The 22206-nt window shown below is 48.3% G+C and overlaps 1 protein-coding gene across 1 annotated transcript; it reads left to right on the forward strand.

Annotated features, from left to right (window-relative positions):
• The first annotated feature begins 3935 nt into the window (after positions 1–3935).
• Positions 3936–22165, forward strand: STRIP1 (striatin interacting protein 1). The gene is made up of 21 exons (XM_010975928.3): positions 3936–4161; positions 6640–6709; positions 7457–7531; positions 7955–8089; positions 8180–8300; positions 9143–9211; positions 10239–10345; positions 10456–10583; positions 11940–12122; positions 12497–12714; positions 13653–13718; positions 13827–13890; positions 14982–15053; positions 15509–15583; positions 15822–15919; positions 17209–17335; positions 17548–17648; positions 18437–18503; positions 19080–19184; positions 19799–20003; positions 21193–22165. The coding sequence occupies exons 1-21, from the start codon at positions 3982–3984 to the stop codon at positions 21438–21440; spliced, it is 2514 nt and encodes an 837-aa protein (XP_010974230.2). The 5' UTR covers positions 3936–3981; the 3' UTR covers positions 21441–22165.
• The last annotated feature ends 41 nt before the right edge of the window (positions 22166–22206 follow it).

The following is a 22206-nucleotide window of genomic DNA, read 5'->3' on the forward strand; positions in this document are numbered from 1 at the left end:
CTGTATAGGGAACTATATTTAATGTTTTGTAATAACCTGTAATGAAAAAGAATATGTAAATGAATATATGTGTATATATATATGCATGACTGACATTATGCTGCACAGCAGAAATTGATATATTGTAACTTACTATACTCCAATTAAAAAAAAAAAAGAAGGCTAGGAAGTTATAAATTAATTTAACCTGAGATAGAGTTAAGCTAACTGATTCCTTTGGAAGGTAAGGTTAATATTATTTGCCTTATTTATTAATGACTAACTAAAACATTATAAATCTTTTCCTCTTCTCATAGTCATTGATGAAGAGAACTCCACGTGGCACTGCAGCTAGAGGTTAAAATCTGGCCCAAAGATATCCTAGGGGTCATGACTTTAACACTGAGCATTTCAGTGGCTTAATCTGAGCTAAGATGGAAACTGCCAGAAACAGGTTTATTTTGCCTCCCAGCATGCACTTAGGGATGGATGGATGTGAAGCATCTTGCCCAGTACCTGATACCCTATAGGCACACAGTATGTGCCAATTTTCCTCTACAGAGCCCAGCTGGAACAACTACCACGTTTTGGTACAGCCCCTGCAATGCTATGATGGCTCAAATATGAAATTGTATTTCCTCTAGTCTCTTGAACTATGACTGCTTCTGGCAAAGGAAGGGCCTTCTTACTATAGTCTTCACCTCTTTGTAATAATAATAATTCTCTTTTTAAAAGCAAACATGTATACTTTTTAATATGATTTCAGATAAATTAGCTCATTTAGTCCATAGCCTTAAAGAGAGATGGGATTATCCTCATTTTACAGACGAGAAAAGAAGACAGAAAAGAGAAATGCATGAAATATCTTCTGCAACTTCCACCCCATCCTGGGTTGTGCTTTTCTGAAAGTTTCTTAGCCAGTGGAGGGGAGTGAGTTCACCAGCTGGACTTAAGCTTTCTGACATCTGGGATTCTTTTTCCTACCTGATGCCACATGGAGTTGAAGGGCTTTTTGCCAGGGTGAAGTGAGGACTCTCTGGAACTCAAAATTTGTGCCAAGTTAAGTATTTAACTCTCCTATCTAGAATTCTTGAGCTCATCACAGCTTGGAGACACTGCATTTCATTCAGGAAAGATTCCCAGACGAGCTGAGACAATTCTTATAAAAAGAAAAGAAAAGAAGTCTTGTTACTTTTCAATATTAAGTTTGAACAAGCAAGAACAATTGGAAACAACCGACATGTCTATCAACAAGTAACTGGATACACAATGGAATACTATTTATATACTATTGCTATCATGCAACAAGATGGATGAATTTCAAAGTAATTATGTTAAGTGAAAGAATTCAGACAAAAAAGAATACATATTGCATGATTCTGTTATTGTAAAACTGTAGAAGATACAAACATACCTATGATGTCAGAAAGCTTAATAGTGGTTACCTGGAATGGGAGAGAGGCACAGTAATGAGTGGAGAGACGATTACTAAGGGGCACAAGAAAACTTTTTGAGGTGATGGGTTTATTCATTATCTTGATTGTGCTGATGAATTATGGTGCTTGTATATATGTCAAAACATATCAAATTGTATGCTTTGGACATGTACAGTTTATTGTATGTGAATTATACCTCAATAAGAATAGCACATTGATTATAAAATTTTCAAAAACAGAAAAGTATAAAGAAGGAAATGAAAATAACCTGTGTTTCCACTATCCAGAAATAAAACCTGCTAAGATTCTGGTATATTTCCTTCCAATCTTTTTTCTACACACACACACACACACACACACATTGAGAAGCAATTGTATGTTCAATTATATCATAAGCATTTCTCCATGCCACTAAAAATTCTTCTTAATATTAAACACAAATATTAACAGCTTCTCTATATTCAATCTTTTGCATCCCCCATTATTTAGTTAGCCATTTTCTTATTGGCTATTTCTCAAATTAGCCTGGTCCTAACTTTACACTATTGAAAATACCACTGCCTGGAACATCACCATACTATACCTTTGTCTAAATCTTTGATTATGTCCTTAGAATCTATCACTAGAAATGGAATTACTGAACCAAAACATACTTTATTCTGAATGTAGCTGAAACAGTGTACTGTGTTTAAAGGTCTAAATTTTTGCCCAGGTGATAGAGCTTGTGGTCAATCAGTCTTAGAACTTGACCAAACTGTAGCCACTGAAACTAGATATCAAGTGTGTGTTGGGTTGTGTGGGATTTGCTGATTTTATCTAAGAAGCCTGCCAGCATTAGTCCTTTTCCTGCAAATTCCCTAGTTTTTCTGACTAGCTTGACCTAGCCCAGCTTGGATGAAATGCTAGTTTTTAAAGTATATTATGGGATTTGAAAAGGAACAGGGGCAAAGGACAGGAAGATTGGTAGAAGGAAGTAGCAACACAGTGGCTTTGAATTTATTCATTATTTGGCAACAAAGATTTTTAAAGCACCTACTAGGTGGGACCTTGGTAGAAATCATGCAAGAGTTGCATCACAATGACTTTCTGAGAACTGAGCTAGGGGTGTGGAGCAGCAAAGATGTAGTTTGGAGAGAGAAAGATGAAAAAAATGCCTTTAAGAATTTCACAACACAGTAAAGGTAATTATTACACATCACTTCTAAGATGTCAAAAGGGCATCTCAAACATGACATGTCTTGATCTTCCCCCTAAACCCGTTTTTCTTTCTCCCAGACTTCTCTATTTTAATAAACAATACAACACACTCAGTTGCTCAAATCAAAGATCTAGGACACATCCTTTATTCCTCCCTATCCTGCTGACAGGATTCCAGTCTTTCAGTAAATCCTGTTGAATCTACCTACACAATATAGAAATACCCTATCAACCCAACACTCCACCCTGGTGTAAGCCACCATCGTTTCCATCTATATAGTCTCCTAACCTGTCTACACTCAGCTACTTTTGCAGCTCCTCAGTCCCTTCTCCAAAAGCAGCCAGATTGGTCTTTAAAGCATCAAGCCATGGCAGCTTCCTGGTTAACGCCTTCTGATGGTTTTCCATTTCATTTAGAATAAAATTCAAACTGCTTTCCATGCCCTTCAAGGCCGTATATTTATCTGGCTTCTGCATTTACCTGGCCCTCATCTCCTACTATTCTCCTCCTGGCTCACTGAGTTGCTGCCATGCTAACCTCAGAGGCTCTGCAGTTTGTTGGCCCCTCTGCCTGTATTGCCCGCATGGATCTTGCATGGCTCTCCCTCACTTTCAGAACGCATTAAAAAATTTCACTCTCAGGCCAGCCTTCCGTGAGCAGTCTACCTAATATAGCCATGCTTAACCTCCCCGGTCCCCATCACTGCCACCTTTGAAGGTCTTACACTCTTTTTTGCTTCTTCTCAGCATTTATTTGTCTAATATATTCGTGTGCACATTGTTTGTCTCTCCCACTTAGGCACTATGTTATGTACCATTAGTGCAGGAACCTGATTTTGTTCCCCATTCTATCGCACTGGCTGGAGCGTAAGAAATATTCATTAAATGTTTGTTGAATAAGTGATTAATGAATATCATAACTATAATTGTTTTATTCATTTGTTGATTTGTTTCGCACATCTCTCCCCTCGTGAATGTAAACTCCATGAAGACTGGGATCCATTTTGTTCACCACTAACTATACCCCACTAAGTTCTGAATCAGGACTGTAACGGTGACAAGAGCAAAGCGATCTTAAAGGAAGGTGGGGGGGCGGGGCACTAAAACTGATGGGCAAAGGGAGGTTTCACAGACTAAACGACCTATAAGCTGGAACAGAAACAGAGTAGAAACTGAAAGAACAGAGATTTCAAACAAAATAAAATTTCAAACAGAGGTAATCTCGCGAGGTGTTGGGCAGCCAAGATGGCTTCCGGAACCTGCCGCCACACTTAATATGGCGACCAGAGAGCGTTCCCGGAGGAAGTCACGCGAGAGTTGGATCACAGACAATGTCCGTGAATTGAGCCGGGGGTGTGGAGCACCCAAGATGGAGCCGGCAGCCGGCGGTCCCGGCCCGCTGATCTTGAACAACAAGCAGCCCCAGCCGCCGCCACCTCCGCCGCCGGCAACCGCACAGCCTCCACCTGGCTCACCGCGGACCGGCGGGGGCCTCCTGCCTGGGGGAAAAACCCGAGAGTTCAACCGCAACCAGCGCAAAGACTCGGAGGTCAGGAGCTTCAGGGGGCGAGGCTAGCACCAGGCGGGCGGCGGCTGGGGGCCCGAGCCCGGGGCCACTCTCGGGTCCAAGCTGGGTTTCCTGGAGGGTTCGGCAGGGAGGTTGTCATTTAAAACCAAAGGGAGCAGGAAGCAAGGCTGGCATCCCGGGGCCGAAGGCGTGAAGGCTGGGTCCCCGCCCCGAGTTCCGCCGCCCAGCAGAACCTCCCAGAGCCGGTGTCCGCTCGTTTGCCCCTCTGTGGCCTGGGCTGTGAGCGCGGCCTTGGGTCCCAGCCCTTGGGGAATCTGCTCCCTGCCCCACTTAAGGGGTGAAGAGTCAGTGGTCTGCGTGCGCTCCAGAGGGCGGGAGGCTGCACCCCTGACCCCGAATCATCTTTTGCTTCTAGCCCTGTGGGTTCCGCAGCGCTCGGCGGACGGCGTGTGTGGGCAGGGAAGGGACTGGAGAGGGTTGAAAGGCACCTCGAAGACAGAGCTAATTTGCACTAATAGTACTACCCGCTCCCAAGGTTGCGAGGGGAGGGGGGAGGAAACAGCCCTTTCCACTCTGACCTTAACCACTGCAGATTCAGGCCATGGTTTGACAGTGCCATGGTTTGACAGTGCCTGGTGTTGATGTGCCCAATGCGCCGATGCTGAACTGTTAAAGATCAGAAATATACATTTAAACATGCGTTAGGGCCCAGCAGTCCCTCTTTTCTTGCTAGAGCTGTTCCTCCCGTTCCGTAGACACCGTAGTCTGGAGCTGCCTCGTCACCTCACCCCGAGTTAAAGAATTACTCCCACTGCTTCCCATTGTAGAATTCATGAATGAAGACACACACGTCGCAGCGTTTTAGGGCTTCTTAATCAGCAAGTTCCCAGAGCACTTACTGTGAGGTCTCCTTCATCTGAGACAACCCCGAGGCTGACCAGCAGTCAGGTGCTTACTGAGAGGGAATTCCTCCTTGTCCAGGCATAACGTACCAGGTCATACCAGAGAGTGATGATACTATCTTTAGACACGTGAAATCAGCTTCTCTCAAGCTTTTGTTTTTGTTGGCAAGAGCAGACCTCTGGTAAAACATCAAAATTTGGCAAGTTCCAATCAGATGCACTTTGAGCTTGAAGTGAATTACTTGAAAAAGCAACAAAACTACTCTTTAAGTAGCCCTTGCTTGGTGGACTGATTGGACCGCAGTGGTGACTTCTTAATTTTTCAAGTATGGAGGATTATGAAAATGGTAGGGGTGAATCCACCTTCATCATGAGAGGAGTTCTACTTTTAAAATAAACATTTTCCTAAGTGACTATTAAGTGCATTTTGATGCATTTAAATATCACTTTCTATCCATTAATTTCCATGTAGACGCGACACGTAGAAGGCCACTTCTATTTAACACAGTTAAGCTGAGAGACCTGTGTAAATCCATTTTCTTAAGAGATACTGATGCGGCTCTTTTTTGAGTCATTGCTGAAATCAGTAGGCGGGGAGCCTGAGGAATGCCTGGAGGACAGGGAGGCATATATTTGATGAGAGCTCACTGTGTACTCCATAACTGATTAGTCCTTAAAAAACCTTCAGGATAGATTTTTGTCATCCTCATTCCATAAATGAAGAAACTGAAGCTCAGTAACTTATGGAAGTGTCACTCTATTACCTCTGAATAAGGAGTAGAGTTCTTTGTGATATTCGCTGTTTGTGGCTATATTATATCATTTTGCGGGTGGTCTTTGTCTCCCCAGGCAGATTGTAATTAAGCCCGAGGACTACCTTTGTCTCACCTCTTCTCTTTTCCCAGAATAAGGCTTCCAAGATGGTGTGTCCTTAGTAATCACCTATCCCCAGCAGTAAAAAGATTCTCTTTGTCATTCTCTCTTGTGTGTGGGAGGGAAGCCATTTCTGTTCAGCTACTGCCTTCTCTGTCTGGTAATTCTCACTGCAGTTTGAGAGGAGGGCGGGAAGGCTGAGGGTGTCAATACTCATTTTATCCTGAGCTCTTGATAGCCCTCTAACCAGAAAGAAATGAGGCTTCCAAAATCTCAGCACCATATGAAATGGTCATTTCACTGCACAGAATTCAGAGAAGCTTTAGTGTTCATTCATCCAACAAGTATTTGAGTCTAAACTATTCATTCATTCAGCCATTCATGCCAATTAGTGTGTTGGGCATTGTGAAATCATTGGTGAGCAAATGTTCACTCTCAGGGAACTTAACAGTCTCATGGGGAAGAGGCAGACACTAAATAAATACATGTGTGCATATATAATTATGAATTATGATAAGTGCTCTGAAGGAATAGTGCAAGATACCCTGAGAGGGCTTATTAGGCAGACTTGAGCTCCCCCAGGAGAAAAAATATTGTGACAAAACATCAGAAAAGTGAAGACAATGACGTCCCATAACACAACAGTGTCTCTGGAAACATATGTGTTTGTCCCTTTGGAAAACACTCACAGTTATCTTTTGCATAACTCTCCTGTCCTCAACAGGGCTATTCAGAGTCTCCAGACCTCGAGTTTGAGTATGCTGACACGGACAAGTGGGCTGCCGAGCTCTCGGGTAAAGCACAGCCTTCCTATTATTTGGGAATACCTTTTTCCTTATTGGTCTTTAATAAAATTAAGAGTGAATGTCGTTTTGGAGTTAATCCCCCCCCCCCCCAGTTAGTCCTAGTAGTGATATGTATATATAAAACATGTTCATTATTGGAGTCAAGCCCTGTGTATCTCATAACTTTGGCTTGTCCTTGACTTTTATGAAGCACCTCTGTGTGGTCAGCTCACTTGGCTGTGGCCCAGTCCCAGCGTGGACACTGATATTCCTTGGCCATACACAATCCCCCTGACAGTGGTCTCTCCTGGAACAGGGGGTCATGAGGAATGCCAGGAGGTGTGCTTGCATCTGTGCACGTTTGTCGCTGCTACTGCTGCTCACGTGTAATATGAAGTCAGCCTGAGCTGCTTCTCTAGCCTCCACAGTACAAGGCCTATTCTCGGGCCGCTTGAGAGACACATGTTCATGGTGGCGGGCAGCCTTTGGCATGGCATGGTGGGCTCGATGTGCTTCAGACTGGAAATGCCCGGGTTTGTGCCTAGCTGGCATTCTGGCTATCAGCTACAGGGGAAGTCAGCATTCTCTCCTTTGTGCACATCAGGGCACTAAGACCCCCTTAGTAATTAGATAGTGTAGTCCAGGGGTCACTGCAACTCAGGGACAGCCTAGAAGCAAACACCTTCCCCTCTCTGCTTCATGTGACACCTGCTGTGGGACATGGACCTGGAGATGATGAGACTTTGTTCTTAACAGAGCTTTACAGCTACACGGAAGGACCAGAATTCCTGATGAATCGAAAATGCTTTGAGGAGGACTTCCGGTTCCATGGTGAGATGATTTCCCCCACTTCTTGGCTCCTTTCCCTTTGCATCATGAGAGCTGCAGGGCTTCTCTTAGTCAGCTGAATGACCTAAGTCATCCTGGAGAGACCTGAGAATCCTGCTGAACCATGACTATTCAAGGCCAGTTGTGACATTTAGAGTGGGCTTGTAGGTACTCTGGTGGTGGCTTTTCAGAATGTGAGTATTGGGGGGAAAACCACGTGATTAAAATTGCACCCAAAGTAGCTTTGTTTCAGTCTGGAAATTCAGATTCATAGAACAGTGTGACCTCATCCCGTACATAGAGAGTAATTTATCTTCCTGAGTGTTCTGGTCCTGTGGCAGTCCTGAATTTTATGGGTTAACATGGTGTCCATTCCACTGTGAGGATGTTTCCAGGCTCCAGTATAAATGGTTTCTCACTCGGCAGTGACAGATAAGAAGTGGACCGAGCTGGACACCAACCAGCACCGCACCCATGCCATGAGGCTCCTAGATGGCTTGGAGGTCACTGCCAGGGAGAGGAGGCTGAAGGTGGCTCGAGCAATTCTCTACGTTGCCCAAGGTACTGAGTGGACACCCTGGTACCCCCTTCAGTCATGTTGCCTAGTCAGATACGGGCAGGGACTTAGTGAGCTGTGCCCTGTGTTTGCAGGCACCTTCGGGGAGTGTAGCTCAGAGGCGGAGGTGCAGTCCTGGATGCGCTACAACATCTTTCTGCTCCTGGAGGTTGGCACATTCAACGCTCTGGTGGAGCTTCTGAATATGGAAATAGAGTGAGTTCTTCTGAGGGACTTGAGTGGAGAGAGGGAGGCCAGGGGCAGAGGGACAGAGCTGGCAGAACTAACTAGTTTTGAGAGGGTTATATGGGCCACATGGGGCTGAGGGGCTGGTCCCAGGCTCTGTTCTGACCAGCCAGGTGGAATAACAGGGGAGATGCTCACCCAAACCTTGAAGACTAATGAGGGGTCTTGCAGCTCACTAACACCAGAGATCTCTCCAGACAGTGCAGGTCCTGCCCAGGCCTACAGTGCCCCTCAGAAGGAAGCCTCTTGTTTTGAACTCTCTTTTGAACCTGCAGACTCCATTGTGTTTGCTCTGCAGGTTTCCCCTCAGCAGGAAGCCAGGCACAAGTCTGACACATGGGCTCAAACAAAGCCTGCTCTAGCCTGTGTCTCCGTTAGTCTCTTGCTTGGTGGGCAGGTCAGCTGCTGCTGATCTGAGGAAAACACCATCAATTATAAAAGCCCTCTTGAGATGCTTATATGCCCCAGGCATTGTTCTAAGGACATTACACATACTAAGTTATGTTAATGACGGACGTGCTAGTACCATCTCCATATTACAGATGAGGAAGCAGAGAAGATTGAGTGTCTTGAGTGACAGAGAAGTTGAGTGTCTTGCCCAAGGGCACGTAACTATTAAGTGTTAGAACCAAGATTCAAACCTTGGCAGTCTGGTCTGGGGCCTGAGTCCTTACCCACTGAGTCCTGTGGGCTTTTGTGCAGTCTGGGTACATAGCATAGTGTTTAATTCCCCTGTTGGGCAGCACTTTGTCAGGGGAACCACTTCTCTTCCTTCCTGGGGGAAGGCACTGACTCTCACATCTCTCCTGCAGCAACAGTGCCGCCTGCAGCAGCGCGGTGAGGAAGCCAGCCATCTCCCTGGCTGACAGCACCGACCTCAGGTGAGGCGAGCGGCAAGCCTGGGCTCCCTGAGCTCTAGCCAGAGAACAAGATCAGAGCAGGGCATGGGAGGATGCCTTTGGGTTTCCTCGCTGTGTGTGTGTTCCTTCACACCCTAATCTGCACACACTATAATCTGCAGGTGCCATGTGCCTGGTGTGTGATCAGTAGGCCCTACTGAGGGCTCTCCCCTAGGTAGGACCCTGGGTTGAGACTCCCAAGGAAATCCAGGGTGAAGCCACTTAACAGAGCCACAGTGAGGTGAGGCCTCGTGCCCACACTGCTGCCAAGAAATCTGGTGCTGTAGCATTTTGCATCCGGATGAAACACATGATGTGGCTTCTTGTGCTCCCATGTTTTTGTGCACAGCTTGGCCCCTGTCTACGTAGGGCTAGTCCTGACAATTCCTGGTATTTCCTGGCTGCGCCGGAAGTGATAGCGACTGCTAAACAACAAGATCAGCTTCCCATTGTTGTGAGAATTAGAATCTGTCTCTTTTTGTGAATATGGAAGTTTTCAGACTAGATGTCCGTGGTGTTCCCCACACTGTAGTTAGGGTCCCTGGCCATTGCCCTGCTCCTGCTGATTTCTACTCCATCACTTCCTTGTTCTCACCCTGACCATCCTCTGCTTTTTCTGATCTGACACCCGCTTCCACGGCTCATTCCTGCCTCTGTGTTGTTCTCATTCTGGGAGGCTTAGGGTAGTAAGTGCTTTTGGCCGTTCCTGTTCGTATCCCCCCATTCAGCAGCCATTTATTAAGCACCCGCTTTGAGTAAGCGCTTTGCTTGACCCTAGAAACACAAAGTAGAAGACAATCTGGTCCCAACCTTTACACCACAGACAGAGAAGGAAGCACCACAAGGTGCTCTGTGGGACTCTGTTTTCAGTTTTGACTATTTTGTAGCCCTCCCCCAGCACTCAGCCTTTGTGCACAGGCTTTTCTCACGTAAGCAGGGATGTGAGGAAACCAGGGGTGCTCCCTTGATCCCCCATCCTGTTCTGTTATGAGCTGGCTCTTGTGTCCAGGGTCTTGCTCAACATCATGTACCTGATTGTGGAGACTGTTCATCAGGAGTGTGAGGGTGATAAGGCCGAGTGGAGGACCATGCGACAGACCTTCAGGGCCGAGCTGGGTAGGACTCTGGGGACCCTGACTCGAGGCCCTGCCTGGGAGTTGAGACTGGGAGGCTTTGGGAGGGTCCTGTTCCTGCCTGTGATCCTGACACCTTTCGGCCGCCTCCAGGTTCCCCGCTGTACAACAATGAGCCATTTGCCATCATGCTGTTTGGGATGGTGACCAAATTTTGCAGCGGCCATGCCCCTCACTTCCCCATGAAGAAAGTTCTCTTGCTGCTCTGGAAGACAGTACTGGTGAGCACTTCCGTGTAGGGGCAGGAGGGAGACTTCTCACTGTATATTCTTTTGAATATTGAATTATATGGATACATAACTGCTTTGGTTTAAAAAACATTCTAAGAGAAGCTTCCTGAAAGGAAGTGACAAAAAAGTGTCACTTTTGGCTCACTGCAGCCAAAGAGGACTTGGCCTTTGAGTCAGAATAGACTGTTGGCTCCCTGATTCCTGGAAGCTGTTTTCTGCAGTCATAGAAAACCTTCTCCCAGACAGCTACTCCTGGACCTGGAGTTTGTGAAGTGATTTGAGGTGGGATTAGAGCTGATATAATTGGGGCCCCTTAGTCAGAAGTCCTTTGAAAGAGGCAAGAATGAGTCCTGAGCCTGCATTTCCCTCAGGGTCTACTGTGAAACCTGACTCTTTTTCTAGGTAGAGAAGGGCTGGGTCTGGGAGAGCAGGCTGACCAGCGCCCTTGGCCAAACCAGGAGCCCTTCCCCTCCAGGAGGAGCGACCTGGGAAGAAAGTGGAGCTGGAGTCTGGACTCCTGCTCTCCCTAGGACTCGCCTTCCCTTTCAGAATGGGCCAGCTCTGCAGAGCCAGGGCTCAGTGAGGTTAGGCCCTCTTTAGAGTGGTCTACATGTTTGATCTTGGCCAGATAGCCTGTTGGTTTCTCACGAAGCCTCACTGAAGCCAGAGAGGAAAGCTGAATTGCTCAGAAACAGTGAACTAAGCAGCCTAAAATTGCTGAACCCTACTGGGATTTTGCTTCTAGGGTGATATTTAAAGGAAAGTTTTTTGGTTTTGTTTTTAAATTTGAGCATCCAACAATTTGACTTTGAAAGACTGACATGTACAGCTTTTGAAGTATTTGTGTGTCACCTACTTTTTTAGGTACTTGAAGCGTCAAGCATTCCAGGCCTTTTTTTTTTTAAATTTTTTTTTACATTTTTTAATTGAGTTATAGTCATTTTATAATGTTGTGTCAAATTCCAGGGTAGAGCACAATTTTTCAGTTACACATGAACAGACACATTCATTGTCAAATTTTTTTTTCGCTGTGAGCTACCACAAGATCTTATATATATTACCCTGTGCTATACACAGGCCTTTTTTTTCTTGAAGAGTTTGCCGTACATACAGAGCTAAGTGTGTCTGTGCGCTAGGGCTCAGCCAGCCTGTGTGTCTCCCCTCCTTGCTCCCTTTCCTCCTCTCCCATGCTGATGTCGCTCGAGTCTCCTGTGGGTGGATTTAGTCCCCTTGTTCAAAGGTTGTGTAGGTCTCTGCAAAGATGTGGGTCATGGTGTCATGAATGCTTTGGAGCCTGTCACAGACAGGGACCTGCTTACCCCGGTTCTGCACCCGTCTGTGATGCAGTGCACGCTGGGCGGCTTTGAGGAGCTGCAGAGCATGAAGGCCGAGAAGCGCGCCATCCTGGGCCTCCCCCCACTGCCTGAGGACAGCATCAAAGTGATCCGCAACATGAGGGCTGCCTCTCCACCAGCCTCTGCCTCCGACCTGATCGAGCAGCAGCAGAAGCGGGGCCGTCGGGAGCACAAGGTGAGGGCAGCAAGGTCCTTACAACTCCTGAGGGTTCTAAGGTGCACATGTGTGGTGGCATGGTCCCTGGACAAGTGATGTTGTTGGAAGTCCCCTCTGATCAGCAAGGCAGAATGAATGCCTTTAGGACAGGGACACTGTGCCCAGCCCAGGGCCCAGTTTGTAGTGGGTACTTGGGATGTGACACTTTGGAGGGACTTGGGTAAGAACTGATGTGTCACTTGGGCCCATCCTTGACTTCCTTTCTGGTTTTTCCGCTGCTCCTGGCTCTCTTCCTGCCACCTTTCTGTGTGATCGCTTCTCTAGCCTCCTTGCCCCCTTCCTGGTTCATCAGTTGGCTCTTGGGGTCTGATCTCCCTTCCTTCTGCTCTCAGGCTCTGATAAAGCAGGACAACTTGGATGCCTTCAACGAGCGGGATCCCTACAAGGCTGATGACCCTCGAGAAGAGGAAGAGGAGAATGATGACGACAACAGTCTGGAGGGGGAGACGTTCCCCCTTGAGCGGGATGAGGTGATGCCTCCCCCACTGCAGCACCCCCAGACCGAGAGGCTTACCTGCCCAAAGGGGCTCCCATGGGCTCCCAAGGTCAGGTGAGTCTCTGACCTCCCAAACGCTCTTAGCTCCTAAAACCAGAGCCCTCACACCCCTAGGCCTGGGACCTGGCCTGAGTCACCACGTGAGGTCCTGTGTAGGGCCAGGCTGACCTTGGCTCTGGGATGAGCCTCTCTTAAAGTGTCCAGTGCTGGCCCGCGGATGTCGGGGTGCTGGCCTTGCACAGAGAGGCCCTTGTGTGGCTCTTGAGTCAGTAGTGTGGGTTAGTTCTTGGTTAGACGTGATGCTAGTGAAGGGGAAATACGAAAACATTAAAACAAGGTTATTGAAGCAAATCCATCTCCACTCACCCTGGGGTTGTGTATAGTTATTAAAAGAAAATGATAGATTACAGAAGAATTTCTTGAGAACCGTAATTAAGATGTTTGAGGTACATGTGTGAATCAGTGGATGTGAAGGTACCTGGATGTACAGAAATTGTATCTGTTTGAAAGGGGACCAAGTTAAGAAATAGGTGAACATATGAAAGGTTGGAGAAGTCATTTTCTTGATCTGTGTTGGGAATACAGAGCAGGTCATCAGAAAATGCAAGATAGGCCGATTATTTGAGACAGGAAAATATGACTCATATGAAAAAAATCAGTAGCTTATAGCTCTAATTGTAAAAGTGTTAAATATTTGAGAAATTCTTTTGACAAACTTGTTATTAATATCTGAATAGAGTAAGCTTTTAAGCTTTATGTGTCACCTTAAGTTTTTGGGTAAACTGTTTACAGATATTTTCAGATTATTGATCCAACAACATTATGAAGAGTAGCCTGAAGATTTCAGTTCTTTTTCTTCCTTTCAAAAAAAAAAAAAACAATTGTGGGAGACCTTTCTCTTCTGGCTTTACAATTTCTGGACAGGCTATGTTTTATTAACCATGAGACCTTGAAATAACATTTAAGAAAGCCGCACTCTGTTCCTTTGGCAGAGAGAAAGACATTGAGATGTTCCTTGAGTCCAGCCGCAGCAAGTTCATAGGGTACACTCTAGGCAGGTGAGTGTGATCTGAGTTCCTTTTGAAGAAAGGGAGCAGGAAGTTCACTCTCCCGGCCTTTGGTGTTTGGGGACCCAGGCTTAACACAGGGCCATTGTTGTTCTCCAGTGACACCAACACCGTGGTGGGGCTGCCCAGGCCAATCCACGAAAGCATCAAGACTCTGAAACAGGTAGGTGGCTCTGGGTGAGCTTTGGGCCTAGTTTGGTCCCCAGGGAGTAAAGTGAGAGCAGCCCTTTGGGAGAAGCCTTTTTAGACTGTTGCCTGCCTGAAGGAAGCTAGGGTGGAGGAATAGGCAGACTGGCAGTACCCTTTAAAACAGTTCTTTATACGTTTTACTTACTTTAGCTGAGCTTTGTGGGGTACTTACTGGGGGTTCATTAAAGATTACATTACCTGCCAATCGGAGTTTTAAGGAGCCTAGTAAATAGCCTCCCGTTTCCTTGCCCAAGTTCTAAGGCAACTGAGTTAGAGGAGTAGGCAGATGGAGGTTGAAATGTCAGCTTTATTGCCCATATAGTGGTTGGAGAATGGGGCATAAGAACACAGCAGCAACAGGTGTCCTGATAGCTTACTTCAGAATTAGGCAGACTCACCTACCCAGACCCAGGCAGTGCTGGGACCCTGCTAAGCCTGGTCAAGGAGCAGAAGAAGGCACAGGCTTTTCTTTTTCCTTAAGAGAGAAGAGAGAGAGAGACTGGGCCGGATGTCCCGTTCCTGCTCCCACAGTCACCAGTCAGCGAGGGGGAGGAGAGAGTGGGAAGGGGCAGGGAGAGGTTGGGAGTGTTTTGTACTTGGATGTCCCTCCACATGGGAGGGACCATCACGAGCAGAGAAGAGGTGTCTCCTCTAACAGCATGTCTGGAGTGTTAATGTTTTTGAAATATATTTTTGAAATTTGTAGGACTAAGTGGGCCTTGTGCAGCTAGGCTCTTTGAATACCTGATTCTGAGTACTTGACTGCTTGATTCTGCTTATAAGTTTTTCTCCTGTCACTGTAGCTCTCTGAAAGCCCCTTTCTCTCCTTTAATTTGCTTTTTTCCTAATCCGTGTGTGTGGTTTTTTACACTGGTTTTAAGAGGTGGGTGCCCACATAGGAAAGTATTTTGGGTTTGGGACTTTAGTTCAGGATCTGTGTGGTGACTTAGTCCTCTCTGAGTAGGTGGTGTTTCAAGGAAATTGTGTGGGGACTTTGCCAGGTGTGGGTGTCTGGCAGGAGAATGAAGGATGCTTTCTCCAGCGCCTCTCTCCCTCTCTCTCCAGCACAAGTACACGTCGATCGCAGAGGTGCAGGCGCAGATGGAGGAGGAGTACCTTCGCTCTCCTCTCTCGGGGGTGAGTTGGCGGCCTTCCTCAGCCCACAGGATCTCACAAAGTGCCCCAGGACTACCTTCAAAAAGCTCCCAGTCTAGCTCCCGCTGCAGGGGCAGCGTGTGTCAGGTGCAGGGCTAAAGAGCAGGACTCTGAGCCAGCCACCTGCCTCTGAATCCCAGCTCCACCACTTGGTGGGCGGTGACCTATATGAGGGCCTGGATCTCTTTCTGCTTTCATTTCCTTGCCTGCTCAATGGGAATGACTGGAACCTTCTTCGTAGAATTGTGGTAAGGATTAAATGAGTTTTTACAAGTGCCAGGCATGTTGTCTTAGTCGTTTGCCATCATTACCAACATCATCACTGGCATCCACACTCAGACATTCTCCTCCAGTCAGCTGGCGAGCTAGCTGGCTCATGAGATCGTTGTCAGGACCAGGCTTTGTGCTTGTACCCATTGTGCCCATTGCGTTGAAAGGGAGAAGAAGAAGTCGAACAAGTCCCTGCAGAAACCCTCTACCAAGGCTTGCTCCCCAGCTTGCCGCAGTACATGGTGAGTGCTCGTCCTCTGAGTACCCTCCTTGAGGGTGCTCTGTCTCGGCCCCTTCGGGGGGTTGTCAGTAGGTGCCTGCCATGGGATCAGCCTCCCCCCTACACTGGCCTTGAGAGCGTGCCTGCCGGTGTCCCTAAACCCCTCCTGCTGCCTGAGCACCTCCAGAAGGACCAGCTCTTAGGGCTTACTTCAGACCCTGGGCTCATACGTGCTATCTCGGTGGTCTGCTCCTCCCCAGATCGCACTGCTGAAGATCCTGCTGGCTGCAGCTCCCACCTCAAAGGCCAAAACAGACTCAATCAACATCCTAGCAGACGTCCTGCCTGAGGAGATGCCGTGAGTATCAAGTCTCAAGTATTGTACAGAGTACGTGTGGTTCCTGTGAAAAGGAGCAGGGCAGGGTGGAGGGGAAAGGGGAAATGTTTTCCTTTCAGTCCCAGTGTTTGCTAGATTTTTTTTGCTGTTGCTATTCTTTGTTTTGTTTTGTTTTTGTTGTTGTTTTGGCTTAACTTCTCTGCAGGTTAAGTTTAAGGTATTCCTGGCTCAGAAGGAGGAAAATTTACTGGGTTAAATATTTAGTTTTACTACTTAGGGAAATGGCTTAATCTAGTTGGCTTGGATTCTAGTGTAGACTCTGCCACTGAGTGAACCCCTGAATGAACTGGGGAAAGGCATTTGCTCCTCTGTAAAATGAATTGGGGTGTGTTTGACATTTCCCCAAATGTTCCCTCAAAAGCTATGTGTTAGGGACATCCAGGATGTATAGTTTTAGCTTCTGGACAAAAATCAGCCAAACTTGAGCTGGGTGTAGATTCTTTCCTATTTGCCGGTGAACTGGCATCCATAATATTTCTGAATGTCTCAGGGTGATAGTGAAATCCTTAGGGGTTCTTCCTCCCTGGTGCACTGACCTCATCTTTTTGATGTGAGTACAAACCAAGATCATGTTCTACTTTGAGAAAGACCTGGGCCTTGACCCACTCTCTTATCAGTCTGGCATTACCACCTAGCTCTGAGCCCAGCTCCCTGGTGGCTGGGCCCCTGGAGTCTGGCGATGATAGCCAAGTGAGGGAGGAGGCAGGGATTGGCTTAACACCAAAGGGAGTATCATAGAGCACCAGGCCATTGTGATAGTCCTTGGAAAGAGGATTCCAGAGTCAAATTGTATCTCCTCTTAGAAAGATTTATAGTAAGAACTCCTAAATTAAGAAACTGATTTAACTCAATGCTTCCTAAATTTATATGACTCCAAAACCCTTTTTCCCCTTAATATGAAACATCTCAATACACTGAGAGTCTATAGAATATACTTTGAGGAACACAAGTTCATATGGTGGCAGAAGCTTAGGGGAGATCTTGAAATGAGAAGTTCATTTTTGGAGGAAAAGCAGGGAAGTAGGCCCAGAATGTGTTTGGGGCATCACAAGGAAGAAATAAATTGTGCTGAGCTGGATTGCTTGGGATGTGGGTGGGAGGAGCCTGGCCTAACCTCTGAGATGTCCGTAGGGTGGGTGGTGAGGTGGGTGCTTTGCCCAGAGAAGGCTCAGGAGCCCTATCTCTCCTGGGAGCACCCTGAGAGGGCTGCTGCACATGCCGCTGGCTCACCCGGGGGATTGTGCTTCCAGCACCACAGTGTTGCAGAGCATGAAGCTGGGAGTGGATGTGAACCGCCACAAAGAGGTCATTGTTAAGGCCATTTCTGCCGTCCTGCTGCTGCTGCTCAAGCACTTTAAGTTGAACCACGTCTACCAGGTACCTGCAGCATCTTCCTCCTGCCCGCTGGGCCAGGGCCTCAGGCAGGGCTGCTCCTCCAGCCCCAAGGAACAGAGGCCTTGGCCTTCAAACCCCCTTGAGCTCTGCCTGAATGTTCTAAGACACAGTCCTCCAGCCAAGGTCTTTTTATCACTGGAGGAAGGAGGGTGCATCCCAAGGGGCATGCTGATTTTTTTTCTTGTTGGTTTCAGTTTGAATACATGGCCCAGCACCTGGTGTTTGCCAACTGCATCCCTTTGATCCTCAAGTTCTTCAATCAAAACATCATGTCCTACATCACTGCCAAGAACAGGTGATAAGGACCAGGGATCAGGAAGGGGTGGGTTTGGCCAGATGGCTGGGCTCCCAGCTGGCCTCTCCCACTGAGCGCATTCAGCACCCACAAGCCAAGTGTTAGGACACAGAGATGAATGACGCACAGTCTCTGCCTGTGGAGGACGCCAGTTTGTCAAACTGAGTCTAGCTATTAGTGACAAGTGACTCATCTGTCTGTGCCTGGGTGGAAGGGGGCTCATCCTGGGCTCCAGTACTGCCGTGCTGCCCTCACTGTCCTGTGCTTTTTTTTCCCTTTCCTTTCTTTTTTTTCTTTCTCTCTCTCTTTTTTTTTCCAAGGAGGAGACTGGTGGGGCTGCCTGCTCTCTCAGAGGAGCTTGGCCATGTGCACTGTATATAATGCCTTGTCTGCTGACTCTTACCCTCCACCCCCTCACCTGGGGCCAGCTGTACTTGACAGTGACCGCTCATCAGTGTGATACACCATGGGCTGAGCTGTTAGCCAGACACAGTCTCCAGGAGGGGCTTGGCATAAATTAAGTGCCTTGAGAAATCTCCCTCTCCAGCCCCAGATTTATTGCTGTGAGGGAAGCAGCGTCTCTATCCCTCACAAGAATACAAGCTTGTCTCTGGCTACAGAGGAACCTCACAAGTTCTGTTGTAGCAGGTATTTCGCTGACTTATAGCTGGGGAAACCAGGGTAGTGCAGACAAGGTAGATTCCTTTTTCTGCTCCAACAAGTGAGGCAGAAAGGCAGGAGCCAGCTGTTGCTCATGGTGGGCACCTGGGTTCTCTTGCCCTCTGCAGCATCTCTGTCCTGGACTACCCTCACTGCGTGGTGCATGAGCTGCCAGAGCTGACTGCCGAGAGTCTGGTGAGTAGCTAGGCTCTTCCCTGGTAGTCCCTTTGGCATGAGAATTGGTGGTGGAGAGCCTGCCCCGACCCACACAGCAATAGAGGTGTCTTCACAGGTGAAGTCACTGTCAAGTGCTTGGCATTTAAAGCACTGTAATCGCAGAGAAGGGTTGAGGGAGGGACCTTGCAGAACAGAAAGATTTGGTTTAGGGATTTTTTCTAAACCTAGGAATGTGGTCTTCGGGCTGCGTCTGACCCAGAGCTCACCTGCTCGAGTTGTTTCCCTCTGCCCACTCTGTAATTCTTTGGGGCCACAGCTCTGAGGGAGCCTGGGTGCCCCAGGTAGTGGGGCCTGAAGCCACAGCCCCCAATATCATGCTCCATGTTCCCTGCAAGAAAATTCTAGGGAGCGCCCTCTGCCCTCTGCCAGCTTCTGGGATGGAGATCCCCCTGGGCCAAGAAGAGGAGAGGAGAGGGTTGCTGGTCCAGGCATGGAGAGACCCAGCAGTGCTGAGATGATACATGTGAGGGCCTCTGAAACTGCTGAGCACCTGCAGCTGTGCAGGTGATGGTTGTTCTTGGGTTTTCCCTGCAGGAAGCAGGTGACAATAACCAGTTTTGCTGGAGGAACCTCTTTTCTTGTATCAATCTGCTTCGGATCTTGAACAAGCTGACAAAATGGAAGCATTCAAGGACGATGGTGAGTCAGTGCAGTCAGCAGGTGTGACACCTGGAGCTCAAAGCAGAGCACCGCATGCTATCCTGTCCCCTTCATGTGGGGAGCTTGCTGCTATAGCCGCATCTTTCTCACCTCACTTTCCTGTAGCTACATCCTTGCATTTTAAGGGCTGATCCCTGGTTCCTTGATGAGTTGAACTGGAAGCTGGAAGCAGCTCAGTCATCCACTGAAACAAATCCACATGTGCAGAAGGAATTATCTGTATCCTCTTAATTTCCACTGGTAACAAGCCAGGGTTCTGCAAGGCTGCTTAACCCTGAGTCTTTGGGGTGGGGTGGCCCATGAATTCTCTGAAATTGTACGTATATGTACATAGGGATATTTCTGGTGAGGGTATTCATAGCTTTCTTCAGATCCCAGAGTGACCTGTAATTAGAGTGACCAACCATCTAGATTTGACTAGGACTGTCCTGGGTTTAGCAGTGGAAGCGCCCTGTCCCAGGAAACTCCTCTGTCTGGGGAAAACTGCGACAGCTGGTGACTCTGCTCATAACCCCAAAAGGGGTTGCAGCAGGGTGGCAGTGCCAGCATTTGTGTCTGCCCTCAGCGTGGGCCTCCCTTGTGCCCCTTCCCAGATGCTGGTGGTGTTCAAGTCAGCCCCCATCTTGAAGCGGGCCCTGAAGGTGAAACAGGCCATGATGCAGCTCTATGTGCTGAAGCTGCTTAAGGTGCAGACCAAGTATCTGGGGCGGCAGTGGCGAAAGAGCAACATGAAGACAATGTCCGCCATCTACCAGAAGGTGCGGCATCGGCTGAACGACGACTGGGCTTACGGCAACGGTGAGGCTCCGTGCCAGGCGGCTGGAGGTGGAGGGGACGAGGTGACAGCTTTCTCTCTCTGCTCTAAGCTTCCCTCTGAGGAACCTGGAAGAGCCCAGCTTCTGCTTTTGTAGCATCAGGATGGGAGCTCTGGGAAGGACTTGGAGAAGCTGCCCAGGCTTGGCGTCTGTGATCACCCCTCATTCCTCTTGGTGCCTCCCCTTGAAGTCATTGCTTTTCCAGAAATTGTCACAAGACTTTTTCTGTCCTCTCATCCTTTCTCCTTCCCCCCCGCAGTTGCCTTGGTTCAGCATTCTCGCAGCTCCTGATGGCTTCACTGCCTCCAGTTGCTTTCTCTCCGTCAGGGCTTCAGACTTTGCCCTAGTCATCTTTTTAAAATGCAGAGCTGCTGGTGGTACCTCCCTGAGTAAAATCCTTCATTACCTTCTGATTTCCCTTAGAATTAGAACCAAACCCTTAAAGCATTTAAGGCCCACACATCGTCCCTTCCTGTCCTCAGCCCAGCCTCTGTCACACCCAGGGCTCTGGGCATATGGGGCGCTCAGTGCATATTGGCCACATTGTCCCCCACTTTTGTTCCTTCTCCCGGCAGGATGCCTCCCCTACCCCCTCAAACTGTTCTGTATTCGCATGTGTTCCTCGTCTTCCCCCACCCCCGGCAGCCACCTTGGCTTCCCGGGCAATGTGGGTCTTCCCGGGGCTCCCTGAGCATGCTGCCTCACCCTCACAGTTCCTGGCCCCAGCACCAGGGCCACGGGGCTGCGTCTGCACTCCCAGCACCCTGTGAGTTTATGTGGAGTCAAGGTGGCCCACAGCACCTGGTCAGGGCATTGAGAGAATGAGCAAACACAGGAATCTGCAGGTTCCTGCTCTGAGAACCAGAGAACCAGGGAGACCGTGACTTTCAGGGAAGCATGTTGTCCCTGTGGCTTTTCTTCACCGGCTCCATGTAAACTGCAGCGTAGCCTGTTTCTCCATAGATCTGGCTTTTCCCCTTTGACCTGACTTTCCTTTGTATCTAGGAAAGAAGTCCTGTCAGTCTTCCTGAGGATGGGGCTTGGGGGGTTCTTGCTCCCAGTTGACAGTCAACATTCCAGGCGCAGGCCAGCCTGGCCCTGAGCTGCAGTCCACCCAAGGGGAGCTGCCACAAGGGCTTGGCTCCTAACCATGTCTTCCTGCTTTGTCCCAGATCTTGATGCCCGGCCTTGGGACTTCCAGGCAGAGGAGTGTGCCCTCCGTGCCAACATCGAGCGCTTCAACGCCCGGCGCTACGACCGGGCCCACAGCAACCCCGACTTTCTACCTGTGGACAACTGCCTGCAGAGTGTCCTGGGCCAGCGCGTGGACCTCCCTGAGGACTTCCAGATGAACTATGACCTCTGGTTAGAAAGGGAGGTCTTCTCCAAGCCCATTTCCTGGGAAGAGCTGCTGCAGTGAGGCTCCAGAGTGGGAGACTGGAAATGAAAGAAGGGGTGATCTCAAGGTACCCCAGGGGCTATCCTGGTTCCTTGCTGCAGTGCTCCCATTGCCCTCCAGGTGGCGGCACAGCCCCACCGTGCCCTCCTGAGCCAGCCGTGGGCTGGTGGGCCAGTCTGGATCTGGCCTTTTGTTGATTCCCAGTGTCCTGTTCAGGAGCGGTCATCTCTCTGCTTGGGATCCTCTCTTTCTTCACTCCTCCCCAGGCTCTTCTCTTGGACATGATTGGTTGCAGCTAATTTGTCATTTGGCCTAAGGCTGGGAAAAGCTGGGTGGACTGGGAGTGCATTACATCTGAGTATCAGGGGTCATGCTGACTCTTCCTGAGACATGCAAATCCTTGGCATGTCAGCTTGCCACGGCCAGGGCTTAGGGTGAGAGCCAGGACCAGAAAGTCAGAATCTTGGTTTTGCTTTGGGGGGTTTCTTATGTCATTCCAGCCTTCTGCTAAGTTTCATCCAGAAGCAATTGCAAAGGCTCCTGCAGCTGCCTCAGTACTTTTTTGGACAAGGTTGGGGTAGGAAGAGAAGCTTCCCTTAACCAGAGGTGCCATTTACTTTTTTTTTTTTGGTTTGCAGGGGTCTGTAAATACCTATATATAAATCTGTGTGTGTTCTCTTGTGTCCTGTTGGGGAGTTTTTAATGTGTTTGTGTATTCCGTTTACATTAAAAGGAAGCAAAAACAATGTCCATTGCCTTGTCTGTGGGAAGTATGACCCCTGAATAT

Source organism: Camelus dromedarius, chromosome 9 (assembly GCF_036321535.1).
Source record: "Camelus dromedarius isolate mCamDro1 chromosome 9, mCamDro1.pat, whole genome shotgun sequence".
NCBI lineage: Eukaryota > Metazoa > Chordata > Mammalia > Artiodactyla > Camelidae > Camelus > Camelus dromedarius.

Excerpts from the sequence above, each read along its gene's own strand:
- STRIP1 (XM_010975928.3), top strand. The coding sequence starts at position 3,982 with ATGGAGCCGGCAGCCGGCGGTCCCGGCCCGCTGATCTTGAACAACAAG. Across the intron at positions 9,212-10,238 it reads GCTGACAGCACCGACCTCAG|GGTCTTGCTCAACATCATGT; the intron begins GTGAGGCGAGCG and ends TCTTGTGTCCAG. Across the intron at positions 10,584-11,939 it reads TGCTCTGGAAGACAGTACTG|TGCACGCTGGGCGGCTTTGA; the intron begins GTGAGCACTTCC and ends TCTGTGATGCAG.